The sequence below is a fragment of the Sphaeramia orbicularis genome, chromosome 19 (genome assembly GCF_902148855.1).
Source record: "Sphaeramia orbicularis chromosome 19, fSphaOr1.1, whole genome shotgun sequence".
Taxonomy (NCBI): domain Eukaryota; kingdom Metazoa; phylum Chordata; class Actinopteri; order Kurtiformes; family Apogonidae; genus Sphaeramia; species Sphaeramia orbicularis.
The window spans coordinates 4,406,425-4,426,976 of record NC_043975.1 but is presented as its reverse complement, the minus strand read 5'-3'; the positions used below and the strand labels follow the sequence as shown (position 1 = coordinate 4,426,976).

Sequence of the window (20,552 nt, the reverse complement as noted above, 5' to 3'; positions counted from 1 at the left end):
TCATCAAATCTGTTAAACCTGAGCCATAGCCTGAATATCATTAATCCGTAAGTCTTTTCTTGATTATGCACCTGAATCTCTTCCCTCACGGTGAACAATTTTTGAAGTGTACTCCCCCATAAACAGTCCATTTGCTTACAAACAGAGCCGGTAGGTCACTTGGGCATTTTCGGAAATTTATCGTGACTCGCACTGTGGGAAGCAGAGCTCCATGCAGCTGCATTATGGACGCAGCGACAACAAGCACGGAAACGGCTTGGAACTGAAACTTTTTTTTTTTTTACTGTTTATCTTTAATTGTGTGAACCTAGTCTTCTTGTAAGTTTATACAAATGACAGTTTTACTGAAAAAGTAATACACACACCTGCAGTGGCCGAAAATTTGAGCAGCAACACTTGCGATGTGTGATCTAGAAGTGTTGGTCTAGAACAGGGGGGTCAAACTCATACTAGTTCAGGTTCCACATTGAGCCCAGTATGACCTTAAGTAGATTAGACCAGTAAAACCATAACATAATAGCCCATAAATAACATAAAGGCTTTTGTTTCAGTGTGGAAAATGAAAATGTGAATAATCTGAACAACCATGTACAACTTGAAATTAGAAGAAAAATAAGAGCAATTTCAACAACATTATGACTCAGCTTATTACAGTGTTTTTCAACCTTGGGGTTGGGAACCCACATGGGGTCGCCTGAAATTTATAGCAATTGATAAAGATAAGAATAAAAATAATTGATAATAAAAATATATGGTGAGTTGAGAGAGACAATCATAATACATAAAGACATGACAAACTGAAGCTGAAACTGAAGCACCGTGGTTCTGTTTATCTGTCAAATGTTCATTGTGGCCAGTTTAAGCTCTTTCATAATTCATAGTTTGAGTTCTTGTTTGTTCAGTATTAATTGTCCTCCTTGTAAATCACAGCTGGACTGACTGGACAGATCCTGCCCAAGGAAAATCTAACTCTCACTTTGTGCAGTAATCTACACCTGGATTTACTGCCTCCGTCCACAATAATATACATTATATAGACTAAATGTCCTCTAAAATTAATGTTTATTTGCAACATAGTATAGCAAACTATTACATGATCAAAAACCAATTAATTTTAGCAAAAAAAAAAAAAAAAAAAAAGTCTCTGTTTTGAATGTCTGGGGTCGCCAGAAATTTGTGATGTTAAAATGGGGTCACGAGCCAAAAAGGTTGGGGACCACTGGCTTATTATTAACAAAACTTACAGGTCACAGTCAATCCACAAACGCAGAAAACATTTAATAACAGGTTGAATATTGTTAAAAATGCACTTTTTTTCCTTAAGACATTTCATGTTCATAGTTCAGGTTATTCACATGTTATTGTGAAAGAATGGTTTGTAAATGTATTTTTCTAACGTAATTTAACTTTTTTGAACACAAGAAAAAGAAAAGTATAATTACATTAAAAGAAGACAAAACTAACGTCATTAGCCTTAACTTTTTTCACATTAAACCAAAAACAGACTTTGGAGTTATCATTATTTACAGGTTATTTTGTTATTATTTCACTTGAGATCACATTGGTCTGTACGTGACCTCTGAACTTAAACCAGTTAGGAATGAAGTTTGTAATGAAGGGCTGGTTTGGATGCTTTGGTGGGTTGTATGTTTGACACCCCTGGTCTAGAAAAATAACCACATTACATTGCTGTATGCATCAAATTAAACTTGTAGAACTGAACACTGTGTGAAACAGTATATTATAGGACTTTTTTTTTTTTTAATCTGCTTTTACATAAGAAAAAATTGTTTCATTTACATAGTGAACCAAACAAATTTTCCCTAAAATGTATTTAAAATTGAGACTCAGGCTGTTTTACTGTTATATTTGAGACATGTCCAATCCTGACAATCCAATAATTAGACTCTTCAAGGATCTGTAAAACCCTCCGTGGTCTGGTCCCATTAGAGGACACACATACAGATGTTTTTTAATGACTCCTGTATCATCCACACCGTCTTTTCCCTTCCTGTCTCTTCCACCCTGTTTCATCCATACCCTGGTGCTGGAGCTGGTCCAGGTCCATGAATTTGCTGGGTTTAGGGTTAAATCCCATGGCCGCCTCCCGCTCTGCCTCCCTGCGCTTCTGCTGCTCCTGCTGGCGGGCTCTCCTCGCCACCTCCTCCTGAAGCTCGTCCAGCTCACTGCGCCCTGAGCCTGAACACATACAGAAGACCAGACGTTCAAATTTTCAGATCATTTTGGTCTCGTTTGGATTGTTGACTGGAATAACTGATCAATAGCAGCATCAATAAAGTAATCTACATATTTGAAACTTGAAAATTAGTTTAATTACTATTATCACAATTATTCTTAATGTCATTAATTTGTATCATATTTATTGCAGGTGACTTCTTCACATTAACAATATCCACTTAATGGAGTGATGTTTTTCTTTTTTAAATGGAATTCTTCATTTTCCATCATTTCCCTGTGGTCTCCATAAAATGTAAATGCTCTGCTTGGGTCTGAATTCTTCATTCATTCAACTCCACAGGTCCATCTTCAACCCTATTTCTGAGTAATGACACCAGAAAGGTGGTTTGGAGCGCTGGCCCTTTAAATGCACATGAGCCACTTCAGGCCCCACCCCCTCCAGGTTATTGGCTGTGCTGCTCTGTCCCGTTCAACCAACAACTGAACATTTGAGGTAATGGGCTCCAAGTTTGGACATATTTTCAGTCTGGACTACAACCGCTGCTGCTGACAAACAATTATGGAGAAATACTGGAGAAATGTTCGTCTGAAGTCTGGACCTGATATGAGAAACTGTGGAGACGGAACTAGTTATAGACACAACAAATTAAGAAGGAATTAAAACAAGTTGTAGAAATCCATTTGATTTTTGCCCAAATGAATACAAAGATAGTTTTACAGCAGCTGGAGGATTCAAATTCAAACTGTATGAACTATTAGGGTCCAAATACACAAAGAAATGAACCACAGACTAAGAAAAGTGGGTTTAGACAAATATGAGCTCTTTAAATCTTTCATGCAGAATAAGCAGTGGACTGGGTACCTGTGTTGGTGCCCCCTCCCCAGCTGGGCGAGGGCAGCTCCTGTAGGATGGCACCGCTGCTCTTTGACTTGGGCACCGAGCGCCATGAAGGTCCTGACATCAGCACCCGTTTTTGTTGTCCCACCTCCCTGCAGCAACGGCGAGACGGAAACAGAAACAGATAAGAAGAGAAACAAATGTTCATGAAGAAGATGGTGGATAAAGTCGATCAATGATTGATAGGGATGGGACTCAGGACGTTCCCAGTGGCTCAGCTCCTTGGAATCATGAGTCTGTTTCCTTAATGATTCTGCTTATATGTTCTATGACATCATCACGTCAAATGCATCGTCAGATCATTTCCTTATTTGGATTTATTTAACAGTAAAGATGACAGTAGGACTATTTATAACAGTGACAACAAAGGGTTAAATATCTCCAACATGTACAAACATTTAACCACTGCATCCCATTAAACTGCACCAATGGAACATGTCTGATTGGGTGCTTAGCAAAGGGGGCGGAGCCTAAAGCAAGGCATCCTCTGTCATAGTCGCTAACATTAAACTCCTCCAGGTTCTATCGAGGTCCAGAAGCATGTTGTTTTTTTTTGTTTGTTTTTTTTTATAAAACTCTACAGTGATTCAGAGAGATTTTATACAAATTTTGAAGCTGTAAATAGTGAATGTGAGTGATTTTTGTCAGTTTATGACCTTATAACAGCTGTTTTATTATGTACGTTTACTTCTTAGCAAGTGCCGTTCGGATGTTTAATGGTAAAAGGAGGGAGACTGTTGTCACGGCAACCGACAATGAGGTGGATGACAATGTCCAATAACAGACTAAAGTTGAAATTTTGAATTTAACACTATCTGGTTAAATGCAGGTTTAATAATTAGGGCTGTCAAAATTAACGCACTAACGTGGATCAATCCATCATCATGATTAATCTGATTAAAAATTTTAACACAATTAATCGATCTCCAGTGCAGAATGACTCTGAACATCTCTGCCAACGCATTTGGGTCAGTTTGTCCAAGCAGAGTTAGCACTGCATGAACAAATGGTCAGTTAATCCAGTAGTGACAGGCAGCAGAACCAACCCATAAAGACGGAAGACGTAAACAGCACGTTGGACCTCTGAATGGAAATATGAGGAGAAAAAAACACCAAGACGGAACAATCGACCGACAAAGTATTAGATACACTCTGCAGGAAGGAGTTTTCTTTTCACTGAAACAGTTCCAGATTCCAATACCCCATTCACACAAAGCATTCGCTAGTCGAGGATTCTGCTAGCACCTCAGCTAACGCGTTGCCCAGCTTGGACAAACATGTTAAGTGAATATATATTCCCTTCTTTCTTGAGTCTGTTTGCTCATTTAAAATAAAAATATAATGCGATTAATATAGGTTACAAATGAATAATATTTATTTGTGATTAATCGAAATTAATCTACAGCAACCATGTGATTAATCTGACAAAATGTTTTATTGTTTGACAGCACTAATAGTAATAAAAAAAATAATAATGCAAACAAAGCCATTTATACTATAGTTTTGTCTCTAATCCAAAGAGTATCCGTAGGGAATCAACTCAATAAGCAATATCGATAATCTGGAACCACCAAATTCTAATCAATTCCCGTTCTTAGTAATTGATTGGTTTCATGACAGCTGTGTTACCTGTCGGGGCTACTGCTGTTTCTCTCACTGCTCTCGTAGCCACTCTCCATCCTCTGAATCAGACGTGGCTGGTGCTCCACCCCTCTCAGAGGCGGAGGGGCAGGGGGACCCATCGTCCGCCCACCGCCCCCTACAGATCTGGGCTGCCCGACCAGCCCAAACCCCGCCTCCGGCTCCCCGACCTCCCTCCCTTCCAACTCCTGCGGCCCCTGCTGTGCGGGCGGGGCGGGTCCGGCCAAAGGGAAGGAGTCCTGGGGCTCCGGAGGGACGGGAGGGCCGGGCAAGGTGTTGTAGCCCAGAGACGAGCCTCTCTGGCGGGTGAAGATGCTGTCTATGTTCAGGGCTTCCCTCCGGGGCCTCCAGGTTGGCCTGTAGCGTCCTCCAGAAGAACTAAAGGAAGAAGATGTGGCAGGATTTTAACCCTTTGACCCCTGAGACATTATTTCAGTGAACTGTTGTGTGTTTCAGGTTCATTAAAGCTGTTGTATGTGTTTGTGTTCCTTTTCTTCAGTGGTTTTGTTTTACTGTGTGTTTTAGGGTCAAAACAGGTGGAAGAACAGAAAAAGACAGAGAGGAACTGAAGTTTGACAAGTCTGGACTAAATACACTAGAAAAAACTAAATCTTACCAAGTGTATTTTTCTCATTTCTAGTCCAAATATCTCATCACACTTAAAATCAGACAGAATCACCTAAAGAGGAACTTCTCAGTGAGATATCAGAACTGATTTTTAGACAATAGATCTGGAGAATCTTATTTCAAGAAATCTTGTCAAGATAATTTTCACTTGTTCCATTGGCAGAATTTTTTTATTTTTGCTTAATTCAAGATTTTTTTTTTTTGCTTAATTCAAGGGCAAATGAGAACCGACACAGACAACACAGTAAAATGGACAAAAGTTAGCAAAAAACAAACAAAATACTGGACTTGATTATCCTGTATGTTCCACAGACACACTGGAAAAAAAACAAAATCTTACCAAGTGTATTTTTCTCATTTCTAGTCAAAATATCTCATCACACATAAAACAAGACATTTTTGCTTGAATTAAGCCAAAAAAAAATCTGCCAATGGAACAAGTGAAAATTATCTTGGCAAGATTTCTTGAAATTAGATTTTCCAGATCCATTGTCTAAAAACCAGTTCTTACATCTCACTGAAAAGTTCCTCTTTAGGTGATTCTGTCTGATTTTAAGTGTGATGAGATATTTGGACTAGAAATGAGAAAAATACACTTGGTAAGATTTAGATTTTTTCTAATGTAAGGCACTCAGAATGTACATCAATAGGAGATTTAGGATGTTGAACTATGAACTGTGAACTGGAACACACTGAACAACAACAGGGATTTGAATTTAGGCCCAGTAGTTCTAGTTTCGGGCTCTTTTTTTTTCTAAATCAGTCCAGCTGCTTTTTAACAGCTGGCTGAACTCCAAAAAGCAGTTACACTGACAAAACTCAGTATAAACACAGTAAAAATAAATAAATAAAGGAAAATTACAACAACACTGTAAACAGCAGTGTAAATAACAAAATAATAAATAACTTGAAAAAATAAGCAAGAAATGGACTAAAATGAAGTTAAAAAAAGAAAAAAGAAAGAAAATCAGCAACAAGTATTTGACTCTAGACCCAGTAGGGGTTTTTTTTTAGCTCTTTTTATATATATATATATATATATATATATATATATATATATATATATATATATATATATATATATATATATATATATATATACAGTATATAAATCAGTCCAAATGTTTTTTGAGACCTGGTTGAAGTCCATAAAGCAGTTCCACCGTCAAAACTCAGTAAAAACACAGTAAAAAAAAAAAAAGAAAAAAAAAAAAGGAAAATCATCACCACACTGTTAACAGTAAAAACTAAAAACAAGAAAAACGGCGTAATAAAAAAGCCCAAACCATCTATTTTTTATAGTGAGTCGGTCTCACTCACTGCTCTGTGTTTTACCCCAATTACACAGGGGGCGGGGGGCTGTACTGAGCATGGTCAGATGTCTAGGGAAAGAACAAGGTCTATTCTATCAGCATGTTTTGAAATTTCTCCTATTGAGCAAACGGTTACATCTCTATGAATATGTGAAATAAATGACACATTCAGAACGCTCACAAAAGACACGTCAAGGGTTAAAGGGTTAAAAAAAGAGGAAATAAAACTGTTGACTAATACAATACTGCAGACTTTGAAGTATACACACACCAGTTTGTTTGTTTTTTTTGCTAGTGCATATTTTAGTTTTATTGTGTATATTGGTTTCTGCAGAGGACTTTTAAATAAATTGCTTTTTATTTCCTTGTCAGTGTACAATAGTCCAGGGAAAACTATGTTTACTGTACTTTCCTATTGCTCTCTAAAGCGCTACGCAACTTAATTAAGGTTTTACCTGCAGGGTGCTGTGCAGTCATATTCTTTATTAGAAGTCTTAGAAGTCTACATCGGTGCCATACTGTGAGATAAATGTAAGTTGGAGACACTAACATGCCCACCACTGTAGTGAACCACATGGGATGAAACCAGTGGATCTGCAACAGCTTCCTGGTAGTTTTGCATAGTGACTTAAATTACTTAAAATTTTGCACTAAACTCGACTTTTTTTAAAATTTGTGTTTTTTTTTTTTTTTTTTTAACTTTTTGTGCTGGAAACAACAAATTCAGGGGCAAAACAAGATCAGACACAGCTTTTGTTTTGTATTTTACCATCGTTTCACTGTAATTTCCCTGTTCTTTGCAGCCTTTTTCTTTTATTTTTCCCTATAGGAATCTTTACTGTTTCCAGCTGTACTTATATTACACTAAATGTTCTGAAAACTAAACATATGTAATACTTTAAATACGTATTATTAAGCCAAAATGGAAGAACTACGACTGATTTTAAGGAGAAATAAATAAATAACCTCAACATGTTTTGTAAAATGTTGTACTTTATTGCCTTTTTGTGCTGTTAACGACTGAAACTACAAATTCAGGGGCGAACAGGGACAGAAATGTCTTTTGTCTTTGAATTTGACCATAGTTTCACTGCAATTTCACTGTAATTTTCAGCCTTTTCTTCTATTTTTCACCTCCAGGCATCTTTACTGTTTCCAGCTGTAGTCATATTACACTGAAAACTAAATGTATGTAATACTTTAAATACATGTTAATGAACTATGACTGATTTTAAAAAGGATAAACTAGCAAAGATCTAACTTGAATAATACTTACTTGAAGTTTTCCATTAAACTCATCATGTTCTGCTAAAATTTTGCATCACAGTCGTTGATGTATTTCTAATTATCACAACTTCATTTCCTTCTACAGATGTTTCAGCTTCTTCCACTGTGAAGCAGATGGTTCTTTGCAACACCCAACACTGATGCACACAAAGCTAACGGACAGCAGGTCAAATGTGTAAACAGTCTTAAATAGCTATTTGTGGTTTTGCATTAAATGCCTCAAAGGTTGAGGTTGATGTAGGTTACAACTGTAGCCATTTGGTTAAAACACAGGTGTCTAAGGCTACGTTCAGACTACAGGCAAATGTGGCCCAAATCTGATTTTTTTGCCCATATGTGACCTGTGTCCGATCTGTTAAAGACAGTTTGGACAACACTAATCCAATTTTTTTCAAATCCAACCCAGGCCACTTTCATATGTGGTCCTAAATCCAATACATATCTGATATTTTGCAATGCGACTTCAGTCTGAACGGCCAGGTCGCATTTATCCGACCTTCAAACATCATAATTCTGCGTCCCAGGAGTGTTACTTCTGTAAACACAGTGTGTGTCTCCGTGATCACGTATTCCGTCAGGACCTCTTTTGTGTATGTGGGTCACTTCAGGGTCACATTCAGTTCATACACAAAACTGATAAAAGTTGCATTTAATGTGGAATATGAATGAGCACACAGTTGGTAGAGCAGGTCGTCCAAGGACCAAAGGGTCGGCGGTTCAAATCCTGGCTCTGACTGTCCACATGTTGAAGTGTCCTTGGGCAAGACACTGAACCCTAAATCACTCCCAATCCGGTCTGGCAGCGCCTTGCATGGCAGCAGCCGCCTACTGGTGTATGAGTGTGTGTGTGAATGGGTGAATGTGAGGCTTTGTAAAGCGCTTTGGGCACCATGAAGGTGTAGAAAATGTGTTATATAAGTACAGTCCATTTACAAAAAAAAATTAGATTTGACCAAAAAATCCGAATTGTGCATTAAGACCTGCTGTCTGAGCATAGCCTAAAACAGTGTTTCCCAACCTTTTCAAGCCACAGCACATATTTTACATTAGAAAAATCACAAGGCACACCACCTAACAAAAATGTTACAAAAAGTATATTTATTGAAATACAGTGCAAATCTAGTCTCAATTTACTTCCTCAGTGTGAAACCTGGGCCTGTTTAGTTGAACACAGAACTGATATTCTTGGGGGAATTGAAGATTCATATAATAGAGGCATATGCCCCCCGCCCAAATGTGACCCGCAGGTCCATGCAACACTAGTGTGGGTGGGTTTATCAGCAGAACACACAGCATTGGGGCTGGTTCACCTTCATTTTCACTTTGCAAAGGGAAACTGTTGTTGTAGAGTGGATCACTGGCACGTGCAGTCGTACGTATCTGTATCACGTCACTTTCTTACAGTACCAATCAGGTGAACTTAGATAATCTTCCACGGCACACTGGATGATTTCTCATGGCACACTTATGTGCCTCGGCACACTGGTTGGGAAACACTGGCCTAACATATGGCTTGTGGGCCGAAACTGGACCCCCAAGGAGTCGCATCCGACCCGTGGGATGAATTTGTGAAGTCCAAAAATTACACTGAAGATATGAATAATCAAGGATGTTAAAATCGTTTTAGTTCAGGTTCCACATTCAGACCAATATGATCTAAAGTGGATCAGACCAGTAAAATACCATCTTAAAAACCCATACATAATGACCTATCTGCTTTTCTCTTTATTTAAGGGTAAAACAAAAAAAAAATTCACATTCCATGAAAATCTTCACATTTACAAACGATACTTTCACAAAAACTTTGAATAACCTACCATCTCCTCTTACTGCTATTTTTGGTCTCATTTCATGCACAGATGACTGAATCCCTCCAGCTAACCTACAAAAAGTTGAGGCCTTTTCATCTTTACTAGCTAGGCGTACTATTCTTTTTAAATGGAAGCACACAATCAATGGATCAGAGACATCATGCTTAAAATAAAGTTAGAAAAAATGAGGTGCACCTTAAATAACTCTGTCAACAAATTTAACAAAATATGAGAGCCTGTTTTACACTATGTGAATATGTTACCTGGACTGGAACTGCAAATACATTGTAGTTGTTTATATTGTCATTGACCTGTTTTGTTGATATATTTATTTTCTTTCCTTAAATGTACCAGAATTGTTTGTTTGTATTGTCTTTTTTTCTCTATGGGTTCTGTCTGTTCATCATGTCTGGTGTCAGTCTTTGTATATAAATACATTACTTGAAATTATAAATGTTATATTTGTTAAATGTTGAAAAGTTCTATAAATAAAATTTTAAAAAATACATAATTTGAATAACCTGCACAAATATGAACAACTTGAAATATTTTAAGAGAAATCAGTGTAATCGTATCAATATTCTGTCTGATATTAAATGTTTTGTGTATTTGTAGATCCACTGTGATCTGTAAGTTATAATGTACATGTGTAAAAAATAAACTGAAGCAGAATATTGGTAAAATTTCAGGTTATTCACTTTGTTTGGAAAACTTTGTAGATGTAAACCTTTTCATTATATCATTTCACTGTTGTTATTTTTCTGGTCCAGCCTGTTCTGGATCATATTGGTTCTGAATGTGGAACCTGAACTAAAATCAGTTGGACCTGGGTTAAAACTTGAATGTGTCCGTGTGAATGAGGCGCCATACCTGGACTTGCTCTCGCTGCTGGTGCTCTCATCCTCCCAGTGAGGCCCCCCGGCCCCTCCCTCGCAGCCTCCGACCCCTGACGACGAAGACGAGGACAGGGGGCGCGACGAGGAAGAGGAGGAGGTAAGAGGCCGGCGGGAGGAGAGGAGGAAGACGGCCGTCTCCTTGTACTCCGGCAGAGGAGGAGAGGGAGGACGGGGAGGACCCTCCACCGCTGACTCTGAGGAGAGGAGGAGGAGGAGGGGATGGGGATGGGGGGGAGGGGGTAAATCCAATAACATTTTTATTTATCCCACAGGGGGTAATTATGCAGGCATCAGTGCAAATAAATATGAGAGTAACCACTAACGAGCCACATAACCTGGAGAATCTGCAGTGAGGAAATGCTAAAGAAGTCGACAGAACAGAAGGAACTCGGACTTTAATCGACTTTCGTTTGTTTTACTTGAACTAACAACAAGTACCGCAGTTTTATTCCCTGCACCCACTGCGGCCGGCGCTGGAGCTGTCAAGGTGTCTTTACCCGAAAGTTTGAAACTCAGCTGCAGCTACTTAATGAATGGAGTTGAGTCCCCTCGGCCAGATGTGAATGCAGCATTACCTCCAACGTCAGCACCGTGCGGCGGTGTGCTGATGTCGTAATTACAGACCACCGTGGTCTGCGATTCGCTGGACAGGTGGCTTCCCGTGGACTGGTGGAGTGAGCGGCTGCGGGAGGTGCGGTGGCTGGAGCTGTCTGTCGAAGAGTCGGTGCGGGTATCGCTGGATATGGACGGCTCCCGACCTGAAGCAACGACAACAGCAGATGATCTTTTTTGTTAATCCGGCGTTCTCTATATGTTTCAAAGAAAGAAAATGAGTGGAGGCTCGGCAGCGTGCAGAGTCAGGGGTTGGATTAGAGGGTTGAAGGTCAGGGCTTTAGAGCTAAACCCTCACTCTGAACGATAAACACAAAGTAATCTGATCTGTGGCAGAGTGTGTGGCCGCTGCTGTACCGGAGTCTTCGCTGTCGTAGCCAGCCTTGCTGCTGCAGTGCTGGAGCTCCAGCTGCGGGTTGGAGCTGGAACAGGGGTTGGGGCTGTCCTGCAGTATCACCGGCGTCCCACGGGGGTCAGCGTAGAGCAGCAGCAGGGGCTGATAGTGGCCTTTGATACAGCGAGACACCACGTCCTTCCACTTAGGGCCAATCTGGGGGTGCAGCGGGGGAGAGGAGAGGAGGGGAGGTGGGGATAGAGGAAGGGGAGGGGAGGGGGGGGGGGGGGGGGTTTGGGGTGAACACACAAACACAGAAAGAAAAAGCATCGGAGTGAAAATCTAAAGTTACACAGATTCACCAAAGCAGAAGGTCAGCAGAAGAACAGTTAGACCTTGTGCAGCTGTGTGTCCTTAATGACATCCCATCATAACTGCTCTTCATTAGTTTCACAATCTAATATGTGCTGGTGAAACGTCAAGGACATAAACTCACACTTTCCTCATGTTTAGAGTCAAAATCCCAATAAGAATCACTAATCGGGTTCACTTTAAGCCCAACCTGGACTGGACTGCACGCACAAAATGAACCTGAAGACGCTGCAGCTGCTCTTAAACTAACGTACATCTGGTCGTCCCGTAGGCGCGAGGGGAGCTGCAGCAGACGCCGGACTGCGCTCGCACAACCCTCCTCTGCGTTGCAGCATGCAGACGCCGAACTGAGCCTCACCTCTTTGACGTGGGCGTCGTCGAAGTACATCCACTTGCGTATCTTGGTCTGGAAGAAGAAGGTGGAGTAGTGCTTGCCGTAGTAGCACACCATGCCCACCAAGTAGAGCTCCGCCTGGCGAGCTCTCTCCTCTGTCACACGGTAGAACAACTATGGAGAGAGAGAGAGAGAGGGAGGGAGGAGGGAGGAGACAGGGATGCAGGGAAGAGAGGGAGAGGTGTACAGTTGGTGTATGGAGGTGGGGAGAAAGGCACACGGGAGCTAATGTGGATCCAAGCACATTTTTGCTCACCTACTATGCAGTAATCCTTCCCACACTAGCCTATTCCTCAAACTCCTGGCTTTCCTGCACGCTGCTGCATACGTTCTGCACCTCCTCGTGCTGAAGTAATGCAAAAAGCTCGTGCCGATGTCTCACTAAGGTCATCTGCTGCAGATAATGCTGCAGCTGTTCGCACATTCCCCATTCATACATTCATACCAACGTGACGACTATTGGCATTGTCAGTTACACTAATGCTTGCACCCTGTGACCTCCTTTACATCCCAGTCCCCTTCAGCATTTGCATGGATCTGTGGGCGTTATCGACTCATCTATCCGTATTATCATTGGGTTAAATCAATCACGTAATTGCTACACATTTAAAAATATAAAGAAACGCCCATCATGATCTAATAAAAAACAGTTTCAATGTACCTGCATGTCAGCATCATATTCTATTAAGAATCAATACCAAGTTGAATTTGTCAGGTTCTGTTCTATGTTAGAGTCCTGTGGGTGGTACTTTCACTGGAGGAGAACTCAACGAATTCAGTTAAAGTCCATATATGACTTCTATCAGTGATCAATAGTAACTATATTGATATCTGTGACCATTTACATGTTATAAACCATGAAAATATGGACCACTATAAGTAAAGGCACATTTTTAATATTTTTGAAATTTGTCAAAAAATTAAAAAATCTGAATTTCTGAAAACTGTGAACAAATGTTGTAGACATGTCTCAAGGAAAATACATACATACATAAATGAATCCGACTTAGTTTCGGAGAAGATTGTTAAAATCTAGACATCGGTGACCTTGAGTTTGACCCTTCAAGGTCACTCAAGGTCAAAGGTCATGGACCCAAATGAAAGTCCATATGTGACTTCCTATCAGTGATCAATGGGAACTATATCGATATCTGTGACTATTTACATGTTAAAAACCATCAAAATATGGACCATTAGAAGGAAAGGCAAATTTTTAATAATTCAAAAATTGCTCAAAAATGTGATCAAACTTTGTAGACATTGTTCCAAAGAAGCTATTTGAACAGTTTTAAATGAATACGACCTGTAATTCTGGAGAACATTGTTGAAATTTAGACATTGGTGATCTTGAGTTTGACCCTTATAAGTCACTCAAGGTCAAAGGTCATGGACTCAAATCAAAGTCCATATATGACTTCTATCAGTGATCAAAAGTAACTTTAATATCGCTAACCATTTACATGTTATAAACCATCAAAATATGGACTATTATACGTGCAGGCAAATGCTTTTGAAATTTCAAAAATTCATCAAAAATTTAAAAACCAAAATTTTTCAAAACTGAGACCAGACTTTGTGGACATTGTCCCAAAGAATCTACATAAACAGTATTAAACAAATCTGACCTGTAAAGTTGGAGAAGATTGTTGAACTCTAGACATCGGTGACCTTGAGTTTGACCCTTTAAGATCACTCAAGGTCAAAGGCCATGAACCTAAATCAAAGTCCATATGTAACTTCCTATCGATGATCAATCGTATCTATATTAATATCTCTAACCATTTATATGTTATAAACCATCAAAATATGGACCATTAGAAGGAAAGGCAAATTTTAAAAATTCATCAAAAATTTAAAAATCAGAATTTCTCAAAGCTGTGAACAAACAATAGTAGAAATTGTCCCACAGAAGATACATAAAAAACTTGAAATGAAGCCGACCAGTGGTTTCGTCAGAGAAGACGTTTGAAGAAACTGCTAACGAAAATGAAGACAATGACAAAGACGATGACGACACCTTCACACTAGCTCATCGGCTGTTGAGCTAAAAACCAGCAGAAGGTGCAGACGTCATGTCCCATGTCAGATCACTTGAGTTACAATACAATGAAAGATAATTTTGGAACTTTTGACGGCAAAAAACGGGTGCACACTGACGCATAAAAGCCAACAAAAATATCCTGAGAAGTTGGAAATAGCAAATAATTTGCATTTTTCGAGGATAATCACTATATATAGTTGTTTATCAGCGTCACTGAGGTGAGAAGCATCATCAAAGAGGAAGAGGAAGGAAGAAGAAGAGAGCAGATGTAGAAGACAGACGAAGACAAAGGCTGAAAGTGGAGTCTGAACAGGAGGGAGACGCACCAGGCAGATGGATTCACTTTTCCCATCTAAGGACTGAACAAAAGCAGGAAATGCAATAGATTAGGCCTTGGATTCAAACCTAATAACAAGCGTCGTCTCGCAAGAGCGGCACGCGAAAACGGCGAGAGACGAGAGAGGCAAGAAGACAGAGGGGAAACTTGAGTCACTGTAACACATATTCATATTCGCTGATCCATTATTCATAGATATCACTTCAGAATGCAGCTGGAGATGTTAAAGTGGCATTAAAATGCATCAACATTAGTCAGTCATGACACGGAGCAGCGAGGGGCGGTGGTGGTGGCGGCGGCGGCGGCTGGGGGGGGTCGGGACACATGTGAGAGGTGTGAAAGCTGCAGCACCGGCATCCAGAGCTGGTTTGGAGACTAATGGAAGACGGGCTGATGAATATTTGTGTCCCGTGTGTTGTAAGTTTTACAGAGAGCGATGGTTCGCGATTGGCTGGTTTTACTGGAGCTGCGGCGGGCAATGATGTCACACGCAAAGGTTTATGAGTTAGTATTTCAGAGCACGTGTGTGTCCTTGTATCTGAGCCTGCGGTTCAGTGTTGGTGTGTTTTATGTCGCTTTTGGACACGTTTAACTTCACAACGGAGGTTAAGGTCGTTGGAGGGGTTCAGTTTCGTGTATATGTATCATTTATTCAATTTTATTTTGAACATTTGTAAAATAGCGCCTTCAGTGGGAGCTCGCTAAGGCTAATGTGCAACATGCTAATGCTACGTGCTGTATGTATTAAGAAGGGGTAAAATGCTACGACCATATTTCCCTACATGGATAATAAAGTGAGATAACCTTTAACCGTTGTAGGGGTTCAGTTTTGTGTATATGTATCATTTACTCAATTTTATTTTGAACATTTGTAAAATAGCACCTCCAGTGGCAGCTCGCTAATGCTAATGTGCTACATGCTAATACTAATGCTAGGTGCTGTGTCTGTTAGGATCCAATCCAATCTAACTTTATTTATAAAGCACTTTAAAACAATCATGAAATCGTGTTGTAAGTCACACCAGTTCTAATGGCATTTGGTGTACACATACGTACACATACGTACACATTTGTACACATGTACACATTTGTACACATTTGTACACATGTGCACATACGTACACATTCTCATACTTTGCGTGTTATTGAACACCATCTGATAGCGTGTCAATGTACGCCAAGATCTCCGGTTTACATATCCGTAGCCGCTAACTCTAACCCTAAACCTAATCCAAACCCTAACTGCTAACCCTAACTGCTCTTTTAATTTAAAAAAATTCTTATTGGGCTAGGGGGAAAGTAAAACTTCTACAGGACCAATAATAAACTACAAAATAATAGAATACAATAGAAACAAAAGTATTAATATGAATGTGACTAGAAATACAGTAAAAATATAACTGGTGTTTTCAAATGAAGACCTTACAACAAGAAACGTTGGAAGATCCAAGTTACAAGTTATGTCTTTTTGGGATGTATGGAAAGGACCGTTTTCATTTTTTATTACAGGGAAATTAATGACATTAACAATTCTAGAAAACTGGAGCAGGAGACTGTTTGAGTTGTTAGTCACGTAGGAGCAGTGGTTTCCCATTTTAAAGCAGAGTTCAATGTAAGAATATCATGTACTCAGCTTTCCATTTTTAAAGTTTGACCTCACAAGTTCTGCTTGGAGGCAAACTCCGCACACCTGAGACTAGACCACATCTTAAATATTAAGAGAGCGAACGTTCTCATCACTTCCTCATGAAATACTGTGTGTATTTAATAAAATCTCTTTGCATTGGCAGTTAGGGTAAAAATGAAGTGTGTGTTGTACTCATAATGGCCAAAAAAGTGTGAAATGCCTTTGTTGACTTAGTTCAGTAAGTAGCAAATAAAAGCTAATGATTGAAGAAAGTAGCATTGAGCTAACAGATCTGATCACAGGTGTTTTCCGGAAGGTACGGTAGCTGAATATGTCAAAAGCTTCGAAAAGTGGCTTCACCAATCTGTGTATCATTTGTTCTTTTCATATTCATTTGAGAATCCACAATCGGAAAACAGAAAAATGACTCGTTATTTCATTATACATGTACAAATCAAAAAATGAGTTATTTTTTATTCTTTCAGTTGTACGCACAAATTAAACATTGGAAAAAACCAAATGGACCAAATGTGGGGTTTCATGTTGACATTTTTGATATCCAATTTGGTATGACCCAGAAATTACTGAGTTCTTTGTGTGTTTCGCAAAGTGTCTTCTAAATTGTCTTCCATGGACGCACTGTACTAGACAAAACAACAATACCTGGAAGATCCGGACCATTTTTTTCAGTTGTCATGTCGTCTTCCTCCAGAGTAACATGTTTGCTGCCTCTGAACAAAACAAAATTCTCCATTATCGCAGAATGCATTAGACAGAATACTAGCAAACCTTCGATCGTCCAGTTTAACACAAAAAGAAGTCAGTAACTTCCGGGTCATACCAAATCGGATATCAAAAATGTCAACATGAAACCCGACATTCGGTCGATTTGTTTATTTCCAATTTTTAATTTGTGCATACAATCAAAAGAATGTAAAACAACTCATTTTTTGATTTGTACATGAATAATGAAATAACGAGTCATTTTTTTGTTTTCCGATTGTGGATTCTCTATTGAACATGAAAAGAACAAATGAGACACAGATTTTCACCTTTCCATAACACCACTTCTACTTTCAAAGATTAAAAATGACCTTGAATTTTCTGACCACTAGAGGGAGTAGTAAGTCACTCTGCCAGTTTTCCATGGTGAGGAAAACTATTGCCACAGGGCCTTTGACCAGGGCACCAGAAAGTGTCCAGATAGATGAGAACCATTAAGAAACAATTTTTAGAGTAAAAGAAAAGAAGTGATAAAAATAGAATAACTGTTGTTTCATTTGCTAAATGAACAGAATGGAGTTTGATATTGAAATGTCAGCGTTTCTTCTACATGGGTGAATTAGGTATAACGTTATTATGGGATATTATTACCTTTGCTAAGTTGCCGTTTGTTGATCCACGGTTCAGACTAATCTGTGACAGTTCTGACCTTGTTTGTTCAATTCCAAACAAATCTTTAGTATAAACCGAACAGAAAACAGAGGTGATTAGTGGTTTTACTGTGGCTGTTTTCAGTCTAAAAACAGAGCTAAGCTAACAGAGCTAAGCCAACAGAGCTAAGCTAACAGAGCTATAATGTAAACTATCAGCAGATGCAGCACATGAAGATTATAAGACAGTGTTATTTTGAGCGACTGTTAAAATAAGTGTCTATGAGTTTTAGTTTGAAGACGAAAACTTGATGATACCATAATACAGATGTGTGGAAACAATGAGCTCTATACTTTATTTAGTACGTGATACAGTCTGTGAATATATTGTGTTGATTCCTTGGTGGTTTTGGTCCTAAATGTGTACTGGTACCAGGCTGACCCCTGCTGGTTAGAGTTTAAAATATCAATACTAAATAGAACCACTTAAAATTATGAAACTCTATGGATCCCACAGTTTACTGGTGTCAAACATGCGGCCCGGGGGCCAAATCCGGCCCGCCAAAGGGTACAATCCGGCTCCTGGGATGAATTTGTGAAATGCAAAAAATACCCTGAAGATATGAACAATCAAGGATGTTAAAATAATCTTAGGTCAATTCAATCTAAAGTGGGTCAGACCAGTAAAATACTATCATAATAAACTATAAATAATTTAAACAGCAAATTTTCCTTTTTGTTTTAGTGTAAAAAACAAAACAAGTAAAATTATACAAATATGTTTACATTTACAGACTAGCCTTTTGAAAAAATATGAACAACCTGAAATGTCTTAAGAAAAATGTGTGGAATTGTTATTAAATGTTTTGTGTATTTGTGTGATGCACATGTATAAATGATAAACTGAGGCGTAACATTGTTAAAATTGCACTTATTTTTCTTAAGAATTGTCAGATTGTTCATATTTCTTCATGTTATGTTCAAGTACAGTTCGTAGATGTAAACATTTTCATTACGGAATTTTACTTTTTTCACTTTAAAATATACAGAAAACTTTGACGTTGACATTATTTATAATTTTTTTTTCGTATTATTTAAATTATTTTACTGGTCCGGCCCATTTTATATCATATTACTCTGTACATTGCCCCTGAACTAAAATGAGTTCGACACCCCTGGTTTACTGCAACGTTTTTAAAATGCAAGTTTCCAAAAAATTCACCTGAGTGATGCTAAAACAAAAAAAAAAAGCTGAAAACATCTTTCTTGCATGGCAGCTAAGATGACTGTTACTAAACACAACGATTAACTTTGGTCTCTTTCTGATTTCTGACCCATTTGCCTGATTGGAAAAGTGGAAAAACACCAAAACACATGACATAGCCGAAAGGGAGGCACCGAAACTTGTGAATATGGCTCTTTTTGCTTTGTTGCTACTAAGCTACTTTAGAATGAGATGACACGACGCTGGCGCAGATGGTGACCTATTTCCACAGTTTTATTCATTTTTAATAAAACTGAATGGAAGTCAAGTGAGCAAATGAGGCAAAGCAGGCTCTGGCAGGCGACAATCGAGGTCAAATGTCAACAATAACACTGGGCTCGGTTGCAATCTGAGTAGAAAAGAGACAGAAGAATGTTTCGATCGTCTTTGGCTGAGCTGAATATGAGGCGACACCGTGTACTAACAGATGAATGTGAAATGAAACACAGCGGATGACTTCATTTGACTGCAGATATAAAGAGAACTTTTCACTAAAGGCTGTTTTTATAGAGGGCTTGTGAAGTGCTGAGCTAAATGTGTTTCTTGCACTGATGTTCTGCCAATAAAAGGTCCTTGATCATATACTTTTATGGGCTGAGCTTGCAATGCGCTCCCATAAACATTTGTAGCTTATGTTTTCAGATTATTGACATTTATCTTGCGGATACCAGCGTCTGTCGGACACCGTTATCTGCATGTGATTGTACATACAGTGAGTTTAAGGCCTTACATCTCCCAGACGAAGGCAGGTTCCCAGGCTGTGGATGACGTCCTCTGCCAGGTCTGAATGGTCCGAATCCCACACCAGGCCGATGGACACGATCTCCGGAGAGTTCATCAGCACCCGGCGGATACGCAACACCTCCCCGCAATTACTCTGTGAGGGAGGAAAAAAATAGGACCAATGACCTTGTACGTCAGCGTCATGTTCTATCAAACATCAATAAGTCGAAATTATGAGGTTGTCAAGTTCGGTTCTATATTCCAGTCCTGTAGTCTGGATGCAGATCAATCTAACTATAGAAGTGGGTGGGACTTCCACTGGAGGAGAACTGAACTAATTCAATCAAAGTCCATATATGACTTCTATCAGTGATCAATAGGAACTAGATTGATATCTGTAACCATTTACATGTTAGAAACCATCAAAATATGGACCATTAGAAGGAAAGGCACGTTTATTATAATTCAAAAATTCCGAAAAAATGCAAAGATCTAAATTTCTCCAAACTGTGAACAAACTTAGTAGACATTGTCAAATAGATACAGATACAAGTAAAATTTTAAATGAATCTGACAAGGAGTTTCAGAGAAGATGCTGAAATGTAGACATTGGTGACCTTGAGTTTGACCCTTCAAAGTCACTCAAGGTCAAAGGTCATGGACCCAAATGAAAGTCCGTACATGACTTCCTATCAATGATCAATAGTAACCATATTGATATCTATAACAATTTCCATGTTATAAACCATTACAATACAGAAAATTAGAAGTAAAGGCACATTTTTAATATTTGGGAAATTCAT

General features: G+C 39.0%; 1 protein-coding gene across 1 annotated transcript in view; it reads right to left on the bottom strand.

The window, feature by feature from the left end:
* usp54b (ubiquitin specific peptidase 54b) overlaps window positions 1–20,552 on the bottom strand; it is a 101,019-nt gene that overhangs the window by 30,645 nt on the left and 49,822 nt on the right. Inside the window, exons 7-14 of the mRNA XM_030121937.1 lie at window positions 19,757–19,903; window positions 12,349–12,498; window positions 11,642–11,834; window positions 11,248–11,430; window positions 10,647–10,866; window positions 4,727–5,116; window positions 3,062–3,189; window positions 2,041–2,199 (exon numbers count right to left, since the gene is read on the bottom strand). Coding sequence (XP_029977797.1) covers window positions 2,041–2,199; window positions 3,062–3,189; window positions 4,727–5,116; window positions 10,647–10,866; window positions 11,248–11,430; window positions 11,642–11,834; window positions 12,349–12,498; window positions 19,757–19,903 — 1,570 coding nt within the window. The remainder of the gene's footprint in view (window positions 1–2,040; window positions 2,200–3,061; window positions 3,190–4,726; window positions 5,117–10,646; window positions 10,867–11,247; window positions 11,431–11,641; window positions 11,835–12,348; window positions 12,499–19,756; window positions 19,904–20,552) is intronic.